At 44.6% G+C, this 21045-nt stretch overlaps 1 protein-coding gene across 5 annotated transcripts in view; it reads right to left on the bottom strand.

Moving 5' to 3' along the window:
* Positions 1–249: 249 nt before the first annotated feature.
* HMBOX1 (homeobox containing 1) overlaps positions 250–21045 on the bottom strand; it is a 220107-nt gene continuing 199311 nt past the window's right edge. Inside the window, exons 7-10 of one of the 5 annotated variants that reach the window (XM_089657646.1) lie at positions 16603–16685; positions 12600–12695; positions 4136–4230; positions 250–2539 (exon numbers count right to left, since the gene is read on the bottom strand). In XM_089657646.1, coding sequence (XP_089513772.1) covers positions 2402–2539; positions 4136–4230; positions 12600–12695; positions 16603–16685 — 412 coding nt within the window. In that variant the 3' untranslated portion in view covers positions 250–2401. Of the gene's footprint in view, positions 2540–2656; positions 2726–4135; positions 4231–12599; positions 12696–16602; positions 16686–21045 lie in introns of those variants that run through there. The other 4 variants (XM_089657647.1, XM_089657649.1, XM_089657650.1 and 1 more) reach the window with 4 other exon arrangements.

Raw genomic sequence — 21045 nt, 5'->3', positions numbered from 1 at the left:
AAATAACAGGGTCACTTAAGTGCTCTTGGATCCCCTAGATAAAAAAAAAACCCCTAAATCTGTAATTTTCCATTTGTGAATTATCACAGTCTAGTAATTTATCAATGGCAGTGACTTTGATAGTTTTATGCCATGCTGCCCTACAGAAAAGTTGTCTTGGGAGGAGGTCTGAGTAATAGCTGCCAGTGGTGAACACAAGGCTGCAGATGACAATACAAAAGGGGTAATTAGTGTGCAATTCACCTTGAATCTCATTCTAGCTTAATTTATTTAACATCAGCATCATATATAAAACAAAGTGATAGTTTTGGCACTTTTGCATTGTTTGAAAGCAAGGCGGTCTATGCAAGGATTCCCTTTTAAACAAGTCTGTGCAATTTCAAGCACTAATCTCCTATATTTCAGCTGCTAAAATGTCAGATTTTAACAAACAGCGAAAAGGTAGCTCATAGGCCGGAATGTACTGCAGATTTGTTTAAGTCAAGTAAAAATGACACCTTAGGCATTTCATAAATCGGGGAATGCCTAATCACAAAAGGACACAAACCGGTTCTTTATATTTAAGAAAGACATACAGAATTATGAAAAAACAAACAGAAAATCTATTGCCGTAGACACAAGAACAAATAAAAGTGCTTTGTTAGGCAACTGCCAACCTCCAAAAATACATTGGGGCATATAGTTTGTAAAAGTAATACTGTAGTTGGGGCAGTTTCAATTAAAAGGCATATTTTGGAGAGACGAGAGAAAAGAACTTCCTTGCTAGCCAGGCCTTTATCAAAGTCCGTTGTACGTGGCTCAAATGTGGTAATGACTGAACAAGGTTTACCACACAAACTTTGGAGCCAATAAGAGTCTGTAACAGAGCAAATTAAGTGCTTATCCTGGCATTCTACATTTGCATCTTAGTGTTTTTACAATATAGAAAACAGGTGTCATCATTTGGAAATAAGGGCTTTATGAATTGTGTCCACCCTCATTTGTCAAAGAATAGTAAGTTCCAGTGTGTGGCAGGGCTGCTGGGGTTTTAATTTTCCTTGACAAATGGTGGACCCCTACCGAAAACATAATTTTGTTTAGAAGAGCCATTCTCAACCAGAGTTCTGTGGAACCCAAGGGTTACTCCAGAGGTTGCCAGGGGTTCCCTGAGCTGCAGCTGATTGATCTCTCATTTTCCGGTACCTTCATAATTCCAGGGCCAACATTTGGCAAAGCCAGCTGCATGACACCAACGATCTTTAAACCGTCTGTAAGGGACATTCTTTCCACTGGCCACCAATGCAACAGAGATACTTTCCACTGGCCACCAATGCAAGGGGTATTCTTCCCACTGGCCACCAATGCAAGGGGCATTCTTCCCACTGGCCACCAATGCAGGGGGCATTCTTCCCACTGGCCACCAATGCAGGGGGCATTCTTCCCACTGGCCACCAATGCAGGGGGCATTCTTCCCACTGGCCACCAATGCAAGGGGCATTCTTCCCACTGGTCGCCAATGCAAGGGGAATTCTTCCCACTGGTCGCCAATGCAAGGGGAATTCTTCCCACTGGTCGCCAATGCAAGGGGAATTCTTCCCACTGGTCGCCAATGCAAGGGGAATTCTTCCCACTGGTCGCCAATGTAAGGGGCATTCCTCCCACTGGCCACCAATGTAAGGAGCATTCCTCCCACTGGCCACCAATGCAAGGGACATTCTTCCAACTGGGCACCAATGTAAGGGGAATTCTTTACACTGGCCACCAATGTAAGGGGCATTTTTCCCAATGACCCCTCCCCCCCCACCACCTTACCCAATTAATTGGTTTTAGCAAGAGTTATATGAGAGATCAACATTATTTCAAGGGTTCCTCTGTGGTAAAAAGGCTGAGAAAGGCTGATCTAGACATGCAGACAAAATGTTTGCACAATAATTCTTGATTTAAATAATACAGGATTAAGATTAACTATTTGAATTCTCAGGCTAAAGCTGTTTGCAAACTGAAGCACCTTATCCCGTATTTCACGTACTTAGTCGTGCCTTCATACATTGCTTCAACACTCCCTACGTTCGAGAAAGTCTTTAAAAAAATACACTTAAAAAGGTGCTTAAGGAAAGAGAAGCATAAAGGGGGGGGGGGCTGGAAGCACTTGAAAAATTGGAATGCCTGAATGGAGTCAAATGTTCTAGACCCAGGGAAGGGAAGGAATATGGCTAGAATTAATACTGAGAATAGCGGACGTGAATATGGGCACTATGCCATCTTCACAGGACGAGACCCTACCAGCTAACTTTACGGACAAGAGACTGCAGTTATACTGATATAGGAACACACATTAAGGACCGAGGAAAAAGATTGCTAAGGTGCTACGTCTAAAATCTAAGAAACTTTCGATTTTGACCCTTCCCGCTGCAGTTGGGTCTCAGTCATCGTCCAGAGCCTCTGTCTTGATCTCTCCGGCCCCCTGCCGGGCCAGCGCCAGGATGGTGTGGTTGACTGCAGCCATTTCAACGGCCAAGGAGATTGGGTCTTGGTGGTCGCTGTGACTGGTGCTGTCATCCTAAGTATGTAAAAGGAAACAAGAGAAAAGCTAGGTAATTAAAGGGACTTTGGGAAGTGTTGCCCAGTGCCAATACAGACTACCAGCTCCTTTCCCCATTTTTTGACCTGGCAGTCACCTTAATTAGCTGTTGGTCGTGCTAGCTAAACCGCTATGGTTGGGAGCACCATCATCTTCTGCATAGCCCTGAAAATGAGCCAAAGAACATTCACCATCCAGCCAACCGCAGTTTTGTCTTCAAACAGTACCATGTGCATGAAGTGAAATAACACAAAATCATGTGACTTGGGTCCCTCCCAGGTGGACATATGAGCAAAATACAGCACACACATGCATTGATGGATCGCCAAGGATGTCCGTGCTCCCAGCATAGTGACTGAGGTGTCAGATTGCTCTTGGTCCCTAGTTATGATCTGGCGGGACAGGGGAATCACAATGGTCAGGTGATCAGGCATTCTGTCCAACCCCCATGGTGTAAAAAAACAATTTAAAAAGATGCTGGGGCTAAGCATAAAAGGGTTTAAATAATTTAAGACCTTTATCAAAGAAACCCCTTACACCCTTCCGTTTTTACAATATTTTTGTCTTTTTAAAGCGATATTAAACCCAAAACCAAAAAATTTAATATATTGCAGCTTAGTTTTCTTTTTCCCCTCTCTGTTCTCACCTGGTCAGTAACATACCTCCTGTAAAAGAGTGCTTCCATTCTGGGTGAAGGGGTACAGGGAGCAGCTTCAGAAGCAGCATTGTCAGTCTAGGGTGAGGGGAGTGTTAGATGTATTCACGGATTTAGATACACTAATTGAAGCCAAACTCCAGCTCACACTGCAGTTTTATTTTGCGATAAACGTTTTACATATATAAAGAAAAGATGATCATTGTAAGCACCCGTCAGTGGTAAATGATTTGCCTCAAAAATCTAACTACTACATTTGCAGAAGAGCTTGTTCTATTGGCAAACAGACTTAATGGCTAGATCACCAAATGAAAATAAAAGGAAAGAAAGCCTAAAAAAAGGAAACTAATGCAGACATCACATCAAAGAACTGATACGCTACAATATATGAAATGTCTACTTTTGGGTTTAATACAGCTTTAAAATAAATGATTAGAAGACCCATCAGGTCGCCAATTAGAAGAATCATCCTCTCTATTTCCTGTTTACCATTAGCATTGAAAGTGGGCACAAAAGAAAATCCCACAGTTTTGGGTTGTTCCCAGAAGAGTAATAGAGGGGGAAATATTCCAATGAGGATATTAGTTCTGGTGTTTTGGGAGGGGGGGGGGGTCAAGCAAGAGCTTTCTTAATTTGCAGGGATCTCCTCTAACTTCCTGTTTTGGCTATGGAACATTAAGTAAAGGTAAATGGGACACAGATGGCAAAAAAAGACAAAACCTGTCAGGGATTATAATCCTTCCTTACTCTATCCACAATGAAAAAAAAATGTGCCTATAGTTCTACTTTAGAGTTAAAAAAAAAAGAAAAAAGAAAAAAGAAAAAAAAAAAAAAAAGGTCCCATTTCCCACATTGCCCTGCAGATCACACACAACAAATGAAGATGGACAGACTTACAGTACAAAAGCAGAGAGGCTCACCTGTTCAGAGTAATCGTTGCCATCCACATCGTCACTGTTCGAATGCCCACCAGGACTTTGTACATCGATCCCATGACTCTCCAGGATTGCTGCTTCTTCGAAAAAAGCAAATATGGCCCTAAATTATATGCACTGGTAATAATACCCAACAAAAGCAAAACTTATGTTAAAAATAGCCGACGTTAAGCATGCAAATGCAGCCCCTTTACTCATATTCTAACTAGGGAGCACAGCAAGCCAGAAGATGCAGGCTGGTTTGACCTGTCAGTGGCTGGGACTGGCTTCCACTCACCCAACAAATAAAATTCAAGGTACTAACAACTTACAAAGCCATCCACAACTTGGCCCCCAGCTGCATCACTAACGTGGTCTCAAAACACCAACCAAACTGCTTTTTTCAGTCCTCCCAAGACCTCCTGCTCTGTAGTTTCCGTGTCACTTCCTCCCATGCTTGCCTCCAAGATTCTCCCATCCTATGAAATTTCCTACCCCAATCTGTCCGGCTATTTCCTAATCTATCCACCTTTAGACGATCCCTGAAAACCCTAATCTTTATTGAAGTCTATCCTGCTCATAACTAATGCACTGTGTCTTTACTGTCTCCATTAGCTCATCCCCCACAGCTATTTGTATCACTTGACTCTTCCTCTTAGATTGTAAACTCTAACAAGCAGGGCCCTCTGGTTACTTTTGTAACAAATTGTATTGTAACTGTAATGTCTGCCTTCATTTTGTAAAGTGCTGCGTAAACTGTTGGCACTATATAAATCCTGTATAACAACAACAACGTGGATTACTATTACAAAGCACAGCCACCATGCCCTTAATTCCACCAACTGGTACCCAGTTGAGCTGCTCTTAACCTCCCATGGGCATGGATCGACACACTAAAGCAGCAATTTCCAACCAGGGTTGCATGGAACTCTAGGACTCCCTCCATAGGTTGCTAGGGATTCCTTCAGCTGTGACTTATGGACCTCCCATCTGATGGTGTCAGCATAGTTCTAGGGCCAACATCACTTGGCAATGCCAACAGCATGACATCAATGTCTGTTACGAGAGGCATTCAGACCCCCACTGTAAGGGGAACATTATTGCCACTTACCACCAATTTAAATGGCGTCCTTCCCACTGACCTCTAATGAATTAATTTTAGCAAGCATTCATTGAGACCTGAAAATGATTTTAAGGGTTTCTCTGTCATAAAGCTGAGAAAGGTGGCTGTAGAACAGAGGTCCCCAACACCCAGGCAGCAGACCTGTGCTGGTCCATGGCCTGTTGTGTGGCGAGGGGTGAGCGAGGCTTGATCTGTGTTTGCAGCTTCTCACATTGCAGCCTGGGATCCACATTTTGTCGGGTCAGGATCGCAGGCCCTGCTGTGGGCTACGCATGTGTGTGTGTGTGTGTGTGTGTGTGTGTGTGTGTGGGGGGGGGGGGGATCTGGGTTGCGTGCTCTTTGTGGGGTCTAGTACCTAGTGTTCTTGAGGGGAGCTGAGGCAATGGTGTTGGCACAAGAGAGCAGCTGCAATTGCAGACCATTGGCAGAGAGAAGTATGGCTGCACAGAGACTGCTACGGAGGCCCTATTGGTGAGTGGCAGGTGACAACTGGGGTGCACCACCCTCCCTTCGGTCCGTGGAGGGGATGTCTTCTGCAAGGCCAGTCCCTTGGTACCAGGGAGGTTGGGAACGCTGCTCTATAGCAGGGATCACAAAACTTTATAAGCAAAAGGCCAGTGGGAGGAATCGTGCCCCAGTATTGGCATCAGTGGGAGGAATAGTGTCCCATCATCAGTATCAGTGGGATGAATAGTGCCCCATCATCGGTATCAGTGGGAGGAATAGTGCCCCATCACTGGTATCAGTGGGAGGAATAGTGCCCCATCACTAATATCAGTGGGAGGAATAGTGCACCATCATTGGTGTCAGTGGGAGGAATAGTGCCCCATCATTGGTGTCAGTGGGAGGAATAGTGCCCCATCATTGGTGTCAGTGGGAGGAATAGTGCCCCATCATTGGTGTCAGTAAGAGGAATAGTGCCCCATCGTTGGTATCAGTGGGAGGAATAGTGCCCCATCATTGATGTCAGTGGGAGGAATAGTGCCCCATCATTGATATCAGTGGGAGGAATAGTGTCCCATCATTGATATCAGTGGGAGGAATAGTGTCCCATCATTGATATCAGTGGGAGGAATAGTGCCCCATCATTGATATCAGTGGGAGGAATAGTGCCCCATCATTGATATCAGTGGGAGGAATAGTGCCCCATCATTGATATCAGTGGGAGGAATAGTGCCCCATCATTGATATCAGTGGGAGGAATAGTGCCCCATCAATGGTATCAATGGGATGAATCGTGCCCCAGTATTGGTATCAGTGGGAGGAATCATGCCCCAGTATTGGTATCAGTGGGAGGAATCGTGCCCCAGTATTGGTATCAGTGGGAGGAATCGTGCCCCATCATTGGTATCAGTGGGAGGAATAGTGCCACAGTATTGGTATCAGTGGGAGGAATAGTGTCCCATCATCGGTATTAGTGGAAGGAATAGTGTCCCATCATCGGTATCAGTAGGAGGAATAGTGTCCCATCATCGGTATCAGTGGGAGGAATAGTGTCCCATCACTGGTATCAGTGGGAGGAATAGTGCCCCATCATTGGTATCAGTGGGAGGAATAGTGCCCCATCATTAGTATCAGTGGGAGGAATAGTGTCCCATCATTAGTATCAGTGGGAGGAATAGTGACCCATCATTGGTGTCAGTGGGAGGAATAGTGACCCGTCAGTGGGAGGAATAGTGCCCCATCATTGATATCAGTGGGAGGAATAGTGCCCCATCATTGGTATCAATGGGATGAATCGTGCCCCAGTATTGGTATCAGTGGGAGGAATAGTGTCCCATCATCAGTATCAGTGGGAGGAATAGTGTCCCATCATCAGTATCAGTGGGAGGAATAGTGTCCCATCATCAGTATCAGTGGGAGGAATAGTGTCCCATCATCAGTATCAGTGGGAGGAATAGTGTCCCATCATCAGTATCAGTGGGAGGAATAGTGTCCCATCATCGGTATCAGTGGGAGGAATAGTGTCCCATCATCAGTATCAGTGGGAGGAATAGTGTCCCATCATCAGTATCAGTGGGAGGAATAGTGTCCCATCATCGGTATCAGTGGGAGGAATAGTGTCCCATCATCGGTATCAGTGGGAGGAATAGTGTCCCATCATCGGTATCAGTGGGAGGAATAGTGTCCCATCACTGGTATCAGTGGGAGGAATAGTGTCCCATCATTAGTATCAGTGGGAGGAATAGTGTCCCATCATTGGTATCAGTGGGAGGAATAGTGTCCCATCATTGGTGTCAGTGGGAGGAATAGTGACCCATCATTGGTGTCAGTGGGAGGAATAGTGACGCATCATTGGTGTCAGTGGGAGGAATAGTGACCCATCATTGGTGTCAGTGGGAGGAATAGTGCCCCATCATTGGTATCAGTGGGAGGAATAGTGCACCATCATTGGTGTCAGTGGGAGGAATAGTGCCCCATCATTGGTGTCAGTGGGAGGAATAGTGCCCCATCATTGGTGTCAGTAAGAGGAATAGTGCCCCATCGTTGGTATCAGTGGGAGGAATAGTGCCCCATCATTGATGTCAGTGGGAGGAATAGTGCCCCATCATTGATATCAGTGGGAGGAATAGTGTCCCATCATTAATATCAGTGGGAGGAATAGTGCCCCATCATTGATATCAGTGGGAGGAATAGTGCCCCATCATTGATATCAGTGGGAGGAATAGTGCCCCATCAATGGTATCAATGGGATGAATTGTGCCCCAGTATTGGTATCAGTGGGAGGAATCGTGCCCCAGTATTGGTATCAGTGGGAGGAATCGTGCCCCATCATTGGTATCAGTGGGAGGAATAGTGCCGCAGTATTGGTATCAGTGGGAGGAATAGTGCCCCATCATTGGTATCAGTGGGAGGAATAGTGCCCCATCATCGGTATCAGTGGGAGGAATAGTGTCCCATCACTGGTATCAGTGGGAGCAATAGTGTCCCATCATTAGTATCAGTGGGAGGAATAGTGTCCCATCATTAGTGTCAGTGGGAGGAATAGTGTCCCATCATTGGTGTCAGTGGGAGGAATAGTGACCCGTCAGTGGGAGGAATAGTGCCCCATCATTGATATCAGTGGGAGGAATAGTGCCCCATCATTGGTATCAATGGGATGAATCGTGCCCCAGTATTGGTATCAGTGGGAGAAATCGTGCCCCATCATTGGTATCAGTGGGAGGAATAGTGCCGCAGTATTGGTATCAGTGGGAGGAATAGTGTCCCATCATCGGTATCAGTGGGAGGAATAGTGTCCCATCATCGGTATCAGTGGGAGGAATAGTGTCCCATCATCAGTATCAGTGGGAGGAATAGTGTCCCATCATCAGTATCAGTGGGAGGAATAGTGTCCCATCATCAGTATCAGTGGGAGGAATAGTGTCCCATCATTAGTATCAGTGGGAGGAATAGTGTCCCATCATCGGTATCAGTGGGAGGAATAGTGTCCCATCATCGGTATCAGTGGGAGGAATAGTGTCCCATCACTGGTATCAGTGGGAGGAATAGTGTCCCATCATTGGTATCAGTGGGAGGAATAGTGTCCCATCATTGGTGTCAGTGGGAGGAATAGTGACCCATCATTGGTGTCAGTGGGAGGAATAGTGACCCATCATTGGTGTCAGTGGGAGGAATAGTGACCCATCATTGGTGTCAGTGGGAGGAATAGTGACCCATCATTGGTGTCAGTGGGAGGAATAGTGACCCATCATTGGTGTCAGTGGGAGGAATAGTGCCCCATCATTGGTGTCAGTGGGAGGAATAGTGCCCCATCATTGGTGTCAGTGGGAGGAATAGTGCCCCATCATTGGTGTCAGTGGGAGGAATAGTGCCCCATCATTGGTGTCAGTGGGAGGAATAGTGCCCCATCATTGGTGTCAGTGGGAGGAATAGTGCCCCATCATTGGTGTCAGTGGGAGGAATAGTGCCCCATCATTGGTGTCAGTGGGAGGAATAGTGCCCCATCATTGATATCAGTGGGAGGAATAGTGCCCCATCATTGGTATCAATGGGATGAATCGTGCCCCAGTATTGGTATCAGTGGGAGGAATAGTGCCCCATCATTGGTATCAGTGGGAGGAATAGTGCCGCAGTATTGGTATTAGTGGGAGGAATAGTGTCCCATCATCAGTATCCGTGGGAGTAATAGTGTCCCATCATTAGTATCAGTGGGAGGAATAGTGTCCCATCATCGGTATCAGTGGGAGGAATAGTGTCCCATCATCGGTATCAGTGGGAGGAATAGTGTCCCATCACTGGTATCAGTGGGAGGAATAGTGCCCCATCATTGGTATTAATGGGAGGAGTAGTATCCCATCATTACTATCAGTGGGAGGAATAGTGTCCCATTATTGGCATCAGTGGGAGGAATAGTGTCCCATCATTGGCATCAGTGGGAGGAATAGAACCCTATCACTGGTATCAGTGGGAGGAATAGTGCCCCATCTATGGTGTCAATGGGATGAATAGTGCTTCATCTTTGATAGCAGTGGAAGGAATACTGCCCTGTTTTTGGTGTCAGTGGGAATAGTGCCTTAAAAGCCAGATAAAAGACAAGCAAAGGGCCACATCCATCCCTCGGGCCAGTTTGGAGACCACTGCTCTAGAGTATTACTGAAAAAGGGCACAGAGCTATGCTCCCCATTTGATGATAATTGGAATAGTGTACAGAAACATAGGCCTAATTCTGCACACAAAAGTGCAAACAAGAGTGAATCTGCATGAACAAGGTATGTTAAGGTCGCTTTGTTAAGTGGTCATGGCCATAAAAACTCATCTCCCTTAGGAGATTTAGGAACATGGTCCTCTTTGAAAAAGAAAAAAAAAAAGAAATAACTGATGATTAAAAAAAGAAAAAAGAAAAAAAAAAAAAAAAGATCCTTTAAGTGAGTCACAATATCAGCAAACTGACAGACACAATGCTAAATCTGCTAAATTATGCTAATCTGGGGCTAAATTTGTTACTGGCTTTACTAATTAGAATTCTGACGCATAGGTATTGTCTAATTACATATATGCACAAGAACATGTATACCCCATATTCCGATGACAACTGCATACGACAAAGGAATGCATGCATGAGCAACACATTCGTTTAATACCCACACTACAGGTTTATCCCCCTCGGCTATTGCTCTCTCTGCGTTAACATTAAGCTCTAGTTGGCCATCACCAGCAATTAAAATCCTTGTGATCTGTCTCTAGCAAACATGAAGCAATATTGGACAGCCTCTGAAGGCCATGGCAACAATACAGTAAAATATTGCTATTACAAGTGAAGGTCTATTTCAGGATCCCAGGTGGTGTTCAAAAATTAGCCACAAGGGCATCTTTAAATTGAGACGAGACATTTGCTACCTGTGGCTCACAAGTGATGCTTGAAGCTGAGAGCTTTGCTTGCATTTCATCAAGATGCCTATTGCCAGGCTGTATTAAAGATGTGATGGCAATATCTCAGAGTAACAATTCAGGGTCATGCACCGGGCAATGCAAAATTAGCCTGGTGTGTAAACCTGGATGTTATCCAAAAGGCTACGTCATGGTTGGCCCTGGATGTGCACAGCAAAGGAACTTAAAGAGTTAGTTCACCTTAATAAAAAAAAAAAATAAAAGCCTGCTTTTATTTTTAAAGGGGCATCTGTAGATAAAAACAAACTGTGCATCTCTGACTAAAGTTGAATTATGCCCTTGTTATAGGTGTAGGCCATTTATAAACCTCCTGAAGCCTGACTGATACACTCCCAGGATGCTGCTAAACTGAAAATAGGCAAGTTATGACAGCACTGCGCAATTTTAACGTTTTAAAATATCAACATACACTGATCAGCCATAACATTATAACCACCCATTTAACATTGAGTACATTCCAGGGGCAGACTGATCATTAGAGCACTCGGACACTGCCCGAGGGCCCGGGGTCAGTAGGTGGCCCCATGAGATGCCCCTGGTACCTTTCATTGTCTTTTTTGGGTGTGGGCGAGGACACAGGGGCCCCATGATCCCCTATTGCCCGGGGGCCCCATGAGTTGTCAGTCCGCCCCTGGTAGATTCCCCTCTTGCCACTAAGAAAGCCCTGACCCATCAACCACTAGACCTCTGAAGGTATGCTGTGGTATCAAGCTGTAAATAGCAGGTCACTGCCTCCCCCAGCTTGCCTTCTTGCCATAATGCATCCTGGTGCCATTTCTTCTCCAGGTAAGTGACGCACACACACCCGGACATCCATATGATGCAAAAGAAAACGTGATTTATCACACCAGAACGCATTCTTCCATTGCACCATGGTCCAGTTCTGATGCTCATGTGCCCATTGTAGGTGCTTTTGGCTGTGGACATGGGTCAGCATGGGCACCCTGACTGGTATGCGGCTACACAACCCCATACACAACTAACTGATGCACTGTGTGTTTTGACACCTATCGGAGCCGGCATTAACTTCTTCAGCCATTTGAGCTGCAGGAGTTCTTCTACTGGATCAGACTGCACGAGTCAGACTTCGCTCCCCATGACCCCATTATCGGTTTTCTTTCCTTGGACCACTTATGGTCGGTCCTGACCGCTGCAGACCGGGAACATCCCACAAGAGTTGAGGTTTCAGAGTTGCTCTGACCCAGTTGTCTAGTCAATACAATCTGGCCCTTGTCGAAGTTGCTCAAATCCTTATGCTTGTCCATTTTTTCTGCTTTCAACACATCAACTTCAGGGACAACATACCTACTTGCTAATTAATATATCCCACTGACTGTGAAAATGTGGAATAGACTCCCTCAAGAGTTGATTCTAGCCAGCTCAGTGGATTGCTTTAAAAAAGTCCTGCATTTTTTCTTCGATACACAGAATATAACTGGATAGAACATGTATAGGTAAAGTTGATCCAGGGAATATCCGATTGCCTCTCGGGGGATCAGAAAGGAATTTTTACCCCAGCAGGAGCAAAGTGGATCATGCTTTGCTGGGTTTTTTTTGCCTTCCTCTGGATCAACTGTAGGTATAGGATTATAACTTCTTTTCTTTTTTAATGGCTGAACTGGATGGAGTTTTGTCTTTTTTTCAGCCAGACTAACTATATAACTATGTGACTTTCAGGAGGCATTAACAAGAAAATAAATGTTATTCACTTTACCTGTCAGCGTTTGTAATGTTATATAGCTGATCAGTGTACATATCTGAACTACATGGCGACTGAAGCTTCAGTTCTGCCTTAAAGGGTGAAAATTTAATTACAAAATGGCTGCATGCACTACGTGGGCCATAGTGACATTTTAACAAGCTTTTGTCCTCAAGATGGAAGGTCAAAACAAATACAGTAGGTGTGTGAATGGCCTTCCAGCTGATGGTCAGCATGGCTGTGCTCTGGGACATTACCAATATTAGCTCTTCTTTTGATTTCCTTCCGCCTGTTGGCAAACCAGTTGTAGACTTTCAAGGAGGTAACTCGCTCCAAATCTGAAAGCTTCTTGCCTGCAATGAAAAAAGTGAGCTTAGTGGATGGAAGAGTGAGGAACATATAGCGGGGTCTTAGATGTTACTGAAAGTATATCGCTGTATAAAGTACTAAAGTATAGGTTCTCTCCAGCACTCTTTTCATGCCCACGGCAATGGAAGAAGTTATCATTTGCTGCCCATGTAATGTCCTGAAACTACATGTCCCATAATGCTTTAGGACTTGTGTACCTTAAAAGTGGTTCTGGGTGTTACTGTGGGTGGGGCTTATGAAGTAGGCATTACTTGCAGTCTCAAGTATGGTACAAGCAGGGCTTGGGAAGGAGGTATGATTGGGCGGGATTGAATACTAATTGCAATCCATTCAATCCTGCCCAGCCTCAAGGACCACAGAACAGAGTCTAAACATTACTACCCTGGACAAGAAGCGGCTTTGTGGCACTTATTATCTCACGATTAGAAGTTGGGCATTCTTTAGAAGGGGGAAGTAATACTCATTTTACAAATATGGACAGGCTGGTGACATAGGAAGAAAATGAACTCCAGGGCAAATTATAAGAGGTATTTGAAACAGCAGAAAACCCAAAAGCAAACATTATATTGTATCTCACCAATTCTTAGATTTGCTAGCTGCACTAGTTTCCTTTTTTAAGCTGTCTTTCCTTTATATTCACCTAGTGATCTAGCCACTAAGTTTGTTTTTCAACAGAACAAGGTCTCCTGCAGAGGCAGCACTTACAGGGATGAGACAAAGCATTTACTACTGACAGGGGGTGTTTGCAATGATCAGCTTTTATTTATATAAAACTTTTCTTCCAAAAATAACAAAACTATTACTTTTTGTGTGAGATGGAGTTTGGCTTCAATTTGTCAGTGCATGTAAATCTGCGAGTGCATCTAACACTCCCCTCCCCCCAGACTGACAATGCTGCTGTTCAAAGGTGCCCCTTTGCTCCTTCATCCAGAGTGGGGGTACTCTAATACAGGAGGTGTGTTACTCGCCAAAGCACCAGATGAAAACAGAGGGGAACAATCCTAAAAAGAAAACTTATGCAGGCACCACATCTAATGATTGGTAAGCTGCAATATATGAGATTTTTGGTTTTGGGTTTAATGCCGCTTTAAGAACGCATTCATAATTTTAGCTACAAAGCCGACACTCTGTTGTACAACAAAAACAATCTCAGGATGCTATTTGAACTTAAAAAAAACTTCAGGATGCAAACAGATAAAATAGATTTTTCAAACACCTGTATGCTTTTAAATGCAAAGTATTGTCTTGTTAACCTTGAAAAAGTGTAATCACAGTGAAGAGGCCACAGAAACATCTACTTGCACCTCTCACAGGTCCCTGCCAGAAGCATCTTGGCATCGGGCTGAATTTAAGCTGGTTGGCTTCCTACCAAGAGCTTTAATAGGAGAATGAATTATGGTTCCGACATAAATTATGTAGATCGTTGTGATTTTACATAACATTTCAAGGTCCTTGCTGAATAATATGGAACTATGACAAACAAAACATCATTTTGCATGGATTTCTGGAGTGTGAACCTGGTGGTGGGGCAAAAAGCATCTCCATGGGTCACTTGTGGAAATCCCTACTGGCTCCATTCCAGTTTGGATTCATCAATCAACAGTTTTGCTGATCATATTTCACTACCAAATAGAAACTCTACTCAAAGTGAGTATGGGTTTATCAGGGCAGGTTTGTCATGGAGGGGTCTTCAGGGTCTGGGCGACACAGGAATGGACCACGGCCCTGGACCTGCATAGTGCCATGAAGCCAATTACACTCATTGCACCACCACCAAGGCAAGTGGTAAATGCAGGATCCAGTGCCTAATGCAGAATCCAGTGTCTGAAGCAAACATGACAAGTCAGCCTTTGGACTTCGGGGTCTAAGTACGGATTTCCAAGGTGTGCTTGAGGGGCACTTATCTGGAAACTTCAAGCTGCTGCGTCTTAACAGACATGAATGGGACTGCCTGCCATGGCGAAGCATGGCCCTCGCACAGATGTACGCTTAAATAGATACTAAAGCTAAAAATGTTGCGGTACAGAGCTCAAAATGGACAGCATACTCCAGTATGCCATCCGTTCAGAACAAAGTGCGCATGCGATGGCACTGGCCTCTACAAATGTGAATATCTCCAAACTGTACACTTTTAGGAGATATTCAATGTACCTATAGGTAAGCCTTATTATAGGCTTACCTGTAGGTACAAGTCATGAAGTGGACTTTACTACCACTATAAGAAGAAAACTGAAAAAATTAAAGTAGTAGTAAAGCCGAACACCAACTATTTCTTCAGGCCTCCTACCCATCTTGCATACCCTATATTAAAAAAGTTTTGTATACTTCCCTTTTTTTAATCAAGTCTGATCATGTGATTCTGTAGCTCCAGCTCCCCTGTGTAAGGGAGTGCTCAACAGAAGCTGTGAATTCTCAGAGCTGTGACGTCACCCATAACTCAGCCGTTGTTGGCGCTCCTTCCACTTTTTCTGAGTATCGCATTCTGTCCATAATGTAGCCGCTTCTTGTGAATCCCTTTTCACAAATTTCTTTTTTGGTCTGCTCCTTCCACTCCCCTGCAGCAACTGCTCTCTATTACAAGGGAGCTGGAACTGCAGGATCACATGACGAGACCAGATTAAAAGCGAGTACACGTTTATATACAGGGTATGCAGTAGATGTAGGAGTAGGGAATGTTTTTAAGAATAATTAGAATTAGCCTTTTCTTCCACTTTAAGTGCTGACTACAGGTGATAGTATGATTGTGTAAGAGTATTTCTTCCCATCTTACCAGCACTAAAACAGTCCCATTCCATCAAGTCTCCCCTTGATCCAAACATTTCAACTTAGGCTGGCCGTATATTAAGCTTTTTTTCGTTCCTTCAATCATGAGTTGAAGGAAAGAAAATCGCTCGATTCCGCCATCAACATATTCAGTGCTGAATGAGGAATCTCTCCCACTGCACCATTGTATTCAGATAGCGGGAGGTTTCCCTGCCTTCAGAATAAAATGATTTCTGGTGCCAGCTACAGCCAGCGGCAGTAAATGAAGGAAAAAACCTGTCTGGCTGTACTGAAGTCAACCAATAGATTGATTTCAGTACAACCAACCTGCCCATAGATGGATCGAAATTTGTCAGGTTCCTGCTGAATCAGATGAATTTCGATTCATCTACGGCCAGCTTTACACTCATCCACACATATTTGTTTCCAATGTTCTTTTGCCTATTTTAAGCTTTTTTAAATGACCAGATTTAGATATGACTTTTTCAACTTTGCCATTAAGGCCAGCATCCAACGTTCATCTATACACTTTTGCAGAAATTGGTTGACACCAACGGAGGGTCTGTTTCTCAAACTTCAGATTCTGATGTACTTCTCCTCCTGTGAAACTGTACACTTGAGTCTCCCACCTTTTTCTATACTGAATAAATCTTCTCTGAAGACAGCAGTGGACACCTTGTAATCATCAGTCTTTTGGCATGCTTACGCATGGTATAACTCATTTCCACCAAAAAATAGCTCACCAGAGAATCAAATTGTTCTATTTCATTGCGGTCTATATTTGAACTGAAAAATTAATTTATGGAATAAAAATACCTTGTAACCCACGGAAAAACAATAAAAAAGTAACGGATGTGCAAGCGCAAATATAAAGGTTTCTGGGATGACTGATTATTTAAACATGATTATTGAAATAAATGGGGCATTACAGTCATATGTGAATACTCAATTATAAATCAGTAATGGCCATTTGTTAGATAAGTTACGTCTTGGCTAGATTTCTATATTAATTCAATGGCAACAGGAAAAATGGCTTTTTAAGTAATTTCTAAGGGATTTCAAAACTTCTGAACAGTATAGAGAGATATGAACAGCAGAGATCAAACGATGCAGACATATCACACTCACCTGGTTTCTGTATGACTGCATTGCACGCATTGGCAATTTCCTCTCGCTTGGCCTCATCTGGATACTGGTTTTCATTAAAATAGCTGGAAAATGCAAGTGTTCATAGTTAGCGTTATCTTCTCTGTATGGGCAGAACAGCTATTGCTTCTTGTGTTTATGTTTATCAATAAACACTAATAAGAACTCCACCGCCAGCACCCAATGCCCCCAGTACATAAGCACACTGTGATATGGACTATGCCCAGGGGCGGACTGACCATTTGGAAACTCGGGCACTGCCTGAGGGCCCGCGGTCAGTAGGGGGCCCCATGAGATGCCCCTGGTACCTTTTTCATAGGATTTTTTGAGCTTGGGCAAGGACACAGGGGCATCATGATCCCCTATTGCCCAGGGGCCCCATGAATTGTCAGTCTGCCCCTGACTTTGCCCATTATAGTACAGCTTCTATGAATGGGGGAGGGGCAAAAAAGATGGGGATAGTCAGTACTTTTGATGAGTGCATATGACTGGTCCCCAGACTATGGCTGTGGGGTTAGGTGGGAATGAGAGGACTGAAGATTTTAATGAAAGCAGCAGCCACCAGCAGAAGGCATACATTGCGGTGACTGTAAATAAAGTCTCTGGGCAAGCATGTCACCGATTGCTAGGAAGCTGGTGGTCCAAGCAACCAATGACAAGGATGAAAACAGTGCAGCAGGTCGGCCCCTGCCAAGCTGAAATTTTAAAGTGACTGTAAAGGCTCAACGATTTTTGCCTTCATGCATTCTATGCATAAAGGTAAAAAACCTTATGTGTGCAGCATCCACCCCTCCCCCCTTAATAGTCAACTAAGTCCCTTTTCGATCCAGAGATGTACACTGGAGTATTGGTTATCCCGGAACTCCCTCTCCTCATTGGCTAAGCCACTGGCTCCCGCTGCTGTCAATCACAGCCACTGAGCCAATGAGAAGAGAGAGAGGGTGGCTGGGCCGAGCCGTAGCTCTGTGTGTGAATGGACACACAGAGCAGCAACTGGGGGGGGTGCGCGTATGTTCGGGTGCCCTCATAGCAAGCTGCTTGCTGTGGGAGCACCTGACAGGAGGGAGGGGCCAGGAGTGCCAGCAGGGGACAGGAGAAGAGGAGGATCCAGGCTGCTCTGTGCACAACCACTGCACACAACAGGTAAATATAGACATGTTTGTTATTTTTGTACAAAAAAATTAAAATGTTAGAATCACTAAGTCACATTTACAATACACCACTGACCCGAGTGCCAGATAGAATCTTGCAATGGCCTGGGGACTGCAGTTTGGAGAGCTCCGCTCTAGGAAGTCCCTAACCGTCAAATGGCCTTGAACAGGGAAGGTATTGGACAATCTCCCAGTGAGCAAGCAGCAATCTTCAGTAGAGCTGAGGGAACAAGCTCCAAAGCAGGAGGGAAGGAATGGAATACCGCAGGGTTTGTCATTGTCACCATGTGGTGCAGAACGTAGTAGATCCTGATGCTCTCAAGACTTGCTCCAGTGTGAGTAGATCTCTCCTTGCAGATTGCACTCAGGAAAATACAGTTCTGGCCACCCATGAAGAGTAAGTCCAACAACTGAGGTTTACATTTATTTAAAATCGGTAAAGACTCAAACCATACAATTATTGCTTTGATCTCTCAGGGACTTTGGTGGTGAGACCCTTGATGGTGTTCCAAGGTCTTCACACCTGAAATGACCAATGCTAGCAGGACCACAATCCTTGTTGAACATGTACTTTTTATAATCAGCCAGAAAACAAAAGTAGGACTGAAACACCCAAAACGCCAAGGTGGGTAAGAAAAGGAAAAGCGAGGAACAATGATGAGGAGATCTCATCACTGAACTCATAGGAACTCATGCTGCAAATAAGGACCTATATTGACAATTGATTCTCACCCCACACAAAAACCAATGTGAAAGCAAAAGAAACTTGAAAAGGGGCTGATGTAGGAATTCATATCTGGGTGAGAAGGAGGTCAAGCGCAGGTCCGATGTACCCGCTAAACTCTGATGTCTGATCCCAGACGTATCTCAAACTGATGTCAAATTCAGGTAGAAAGGTCGATGCATTTGCCAATCAAGAAAAGCTCAAAGCTAATTAACACAATGCCTTAGGACACGTGTCAAACACAGGGCCTCCTATCCAAATTTGGCCCGCCAGGCCATTATGTGGCCCTCACACCTCTCCTGCAGCTGCAGTACCCTCCTACCTTATCTCAGCAGTTGGCATCACAGAGGATGACAAAACTCCTCCAAGGTAAGGGGGTGCAGTGTGATGTTGTGATGTATGGGAGGGTGGGGGACACTTTACTTCTAATAGTGGGGGGGGGGGGAGTGGCCTTGACATCCGATGTGGGATGGGGGGGCAGGGAGTACGCTGGACATCTAGTCTTACAGATACCACTGGTCCTTTGAAGGCAACCATAATGCTGATGTGGCTCGCAATGAAACTGAGTTTGACACCCCTGCCCTAAGACAAACTATAGCAACATTAGGACTGCTGTACTGATGTAGCCAATGTGAGGGTTTCCATACTTATACATACCCCTATGCAACCTCTTCATATCAGAATCCATTTAAAGAACCCTATTACAAAAAATTGATGAAAAAGGAAAGCTCCCTGGGCATACAAGGCTGATCTTTCCTCCCTGGGTGCATTCAAGGTCTGTCAGGAATGAGTTATCTCCATATCAGCTATGCCGCAATGTATGCACAGCTAAATTGGATCCAGCAACTTTAAGATCAAGGTATAATATTATTATAGCAGACACTTGGCCCCCGTCCACAGTACATACAAAGCTGAAAAACAGCATCTGAGGCTTCTGGAACGGCAACAATCAATAGGAGACGGCAGGATGGGATAAACCAATCAGAAAATTATTGATAGCATAAGTCTTCTGAACAAAGTGCTCATCCTGGTGCAGTTTACATTTCAAGACTAGAGATATTAGTAACAAGGGAAAACCAGTTAAATTAGTTGTGTAGCAAATACTTCCCCCCCCCCCCCCTATTTTTATTAATACATTAAAAAAAAAAAAACTTCGTTCGTGGCAGGGTGTTGACAGGCTGGATCACCAATGGTCTCTTAGAGACTCCTGTAGCAATATATCCCAGTTCCAGGACCACCGACAATGTGCGCCCATTGTGAGGAATATGCTGCTCATCCTCCAGTCATCCACTAAGGATTTAAACTATTTGGGGCGGGTTCTGACCCTTTAACGGTATCTCAATCTCATTAAATCTGACCTCTAGCCTTCCCTTTAGTCTTGCAAAGTCTCCTCTCCTGTAATAAAAATAGTTTACTCTGATACCATTTCACACTGAGCTTCTCACAATGTGCTTGAGAAACTGGAAGTCAGAAAAAGCCTATTTAATTTCCTGGCTGGAGGATGTTCAGCATCGTCTAGTCCAATACTGGTCAAATGGAAAAATTACAGAAGGCCTCAAGTGCACTCCCTGACACTTCCAGAGTACAATAGCAGCACATTTTTTCATGCCTCAACACAAAAATTTAGGTCCTTCTGCATTTTTTGCAGTGTGCCTCAATGTAATCTAAAAAAGTTGGGAATACAATAATCTTCAGAATTGGTGTCAGTGGCCACAATGCTAAACTCCAACATTGGTGTCATTAATGTTGACACACATTGATGGTGGTTAAAGTTACTTTTCAACGCACACCAGATTGGTGGCTATGACATTGAGTGTTTACCCCTACCCTACCCCTCCCACCCCCATTTGGGGGCCATGGCAACCTGCCTATCCCCCCTACCCTGTATTGGTGGTCACGGCTGTAAAAGTTAATTCTCTCCCCCTCTGTACTGGTGGTCATGGTACTGAAAGCTAACCCCCCCATATTGGAGGTCATAACAGTGAAAGTGTTAACTCCTTTATGTTGGTGGTTACAGCAGTGAAAGTGTTAACCCCCCCCCATTACCACCGTACTGGTGGTCATGGCATTGAAACTTAACCCCCCTATATTTGTGGTCATAGTTGGGAAAGTGTTAACCCCTCCCCACTGTTGATCACTTACCCATCACCCACACTTGCACCCCCTCCGCCCCCCCAGGCCAGGACTTTAATTGTACTGTGAGCAGAGATAACTCCGCCCACAGTATAGTCCAGGGGTAGGCAACCTGTGGCTCTCTAGCTGTTGTGGAACTACATTTCCCATGAAGCATTGCAACATTACAAAACTGACAGTTACAGCTATGATTTGCAGAGGCATGATGGAACTTGTAGTCCTGCAACAGCTGGAGAGCTGCAGGTTGCCTACCCCTGGTATAGTCTCTCTCTTTCAGTGCTGGAACAAAGCGAGCATTCCAGTTCTCGGCACCCAGCTGCCACTCCGCAATCTGACTGATGCCCAACATCTGCATCTAGATGACCGCCAGGCCCTGTGTTCAGAACCAGGGGTCTAGTAATTTCCTCCTCAGCTATA

This window comes from Staurois parvus, unplaced genomic scaffold, assembly GCF_062004578.1.
Source record: "Staurois parvus isolate SC_StPar_1 unplaced genomic scaffold, SC_StPar_1.0 ptg001016l, whole genome shotgun sequence".
Taxonomy (NCBI): Eukaryota; Metazoa; Chordata; class Amphibia; order Anura; family Ranidae; genus Staurois; species Staurois parvus.
Note: the sequence above shows the minus strand (reverse complement) of the source record. Positions and strands in the feature narration are given on the sequence as shown.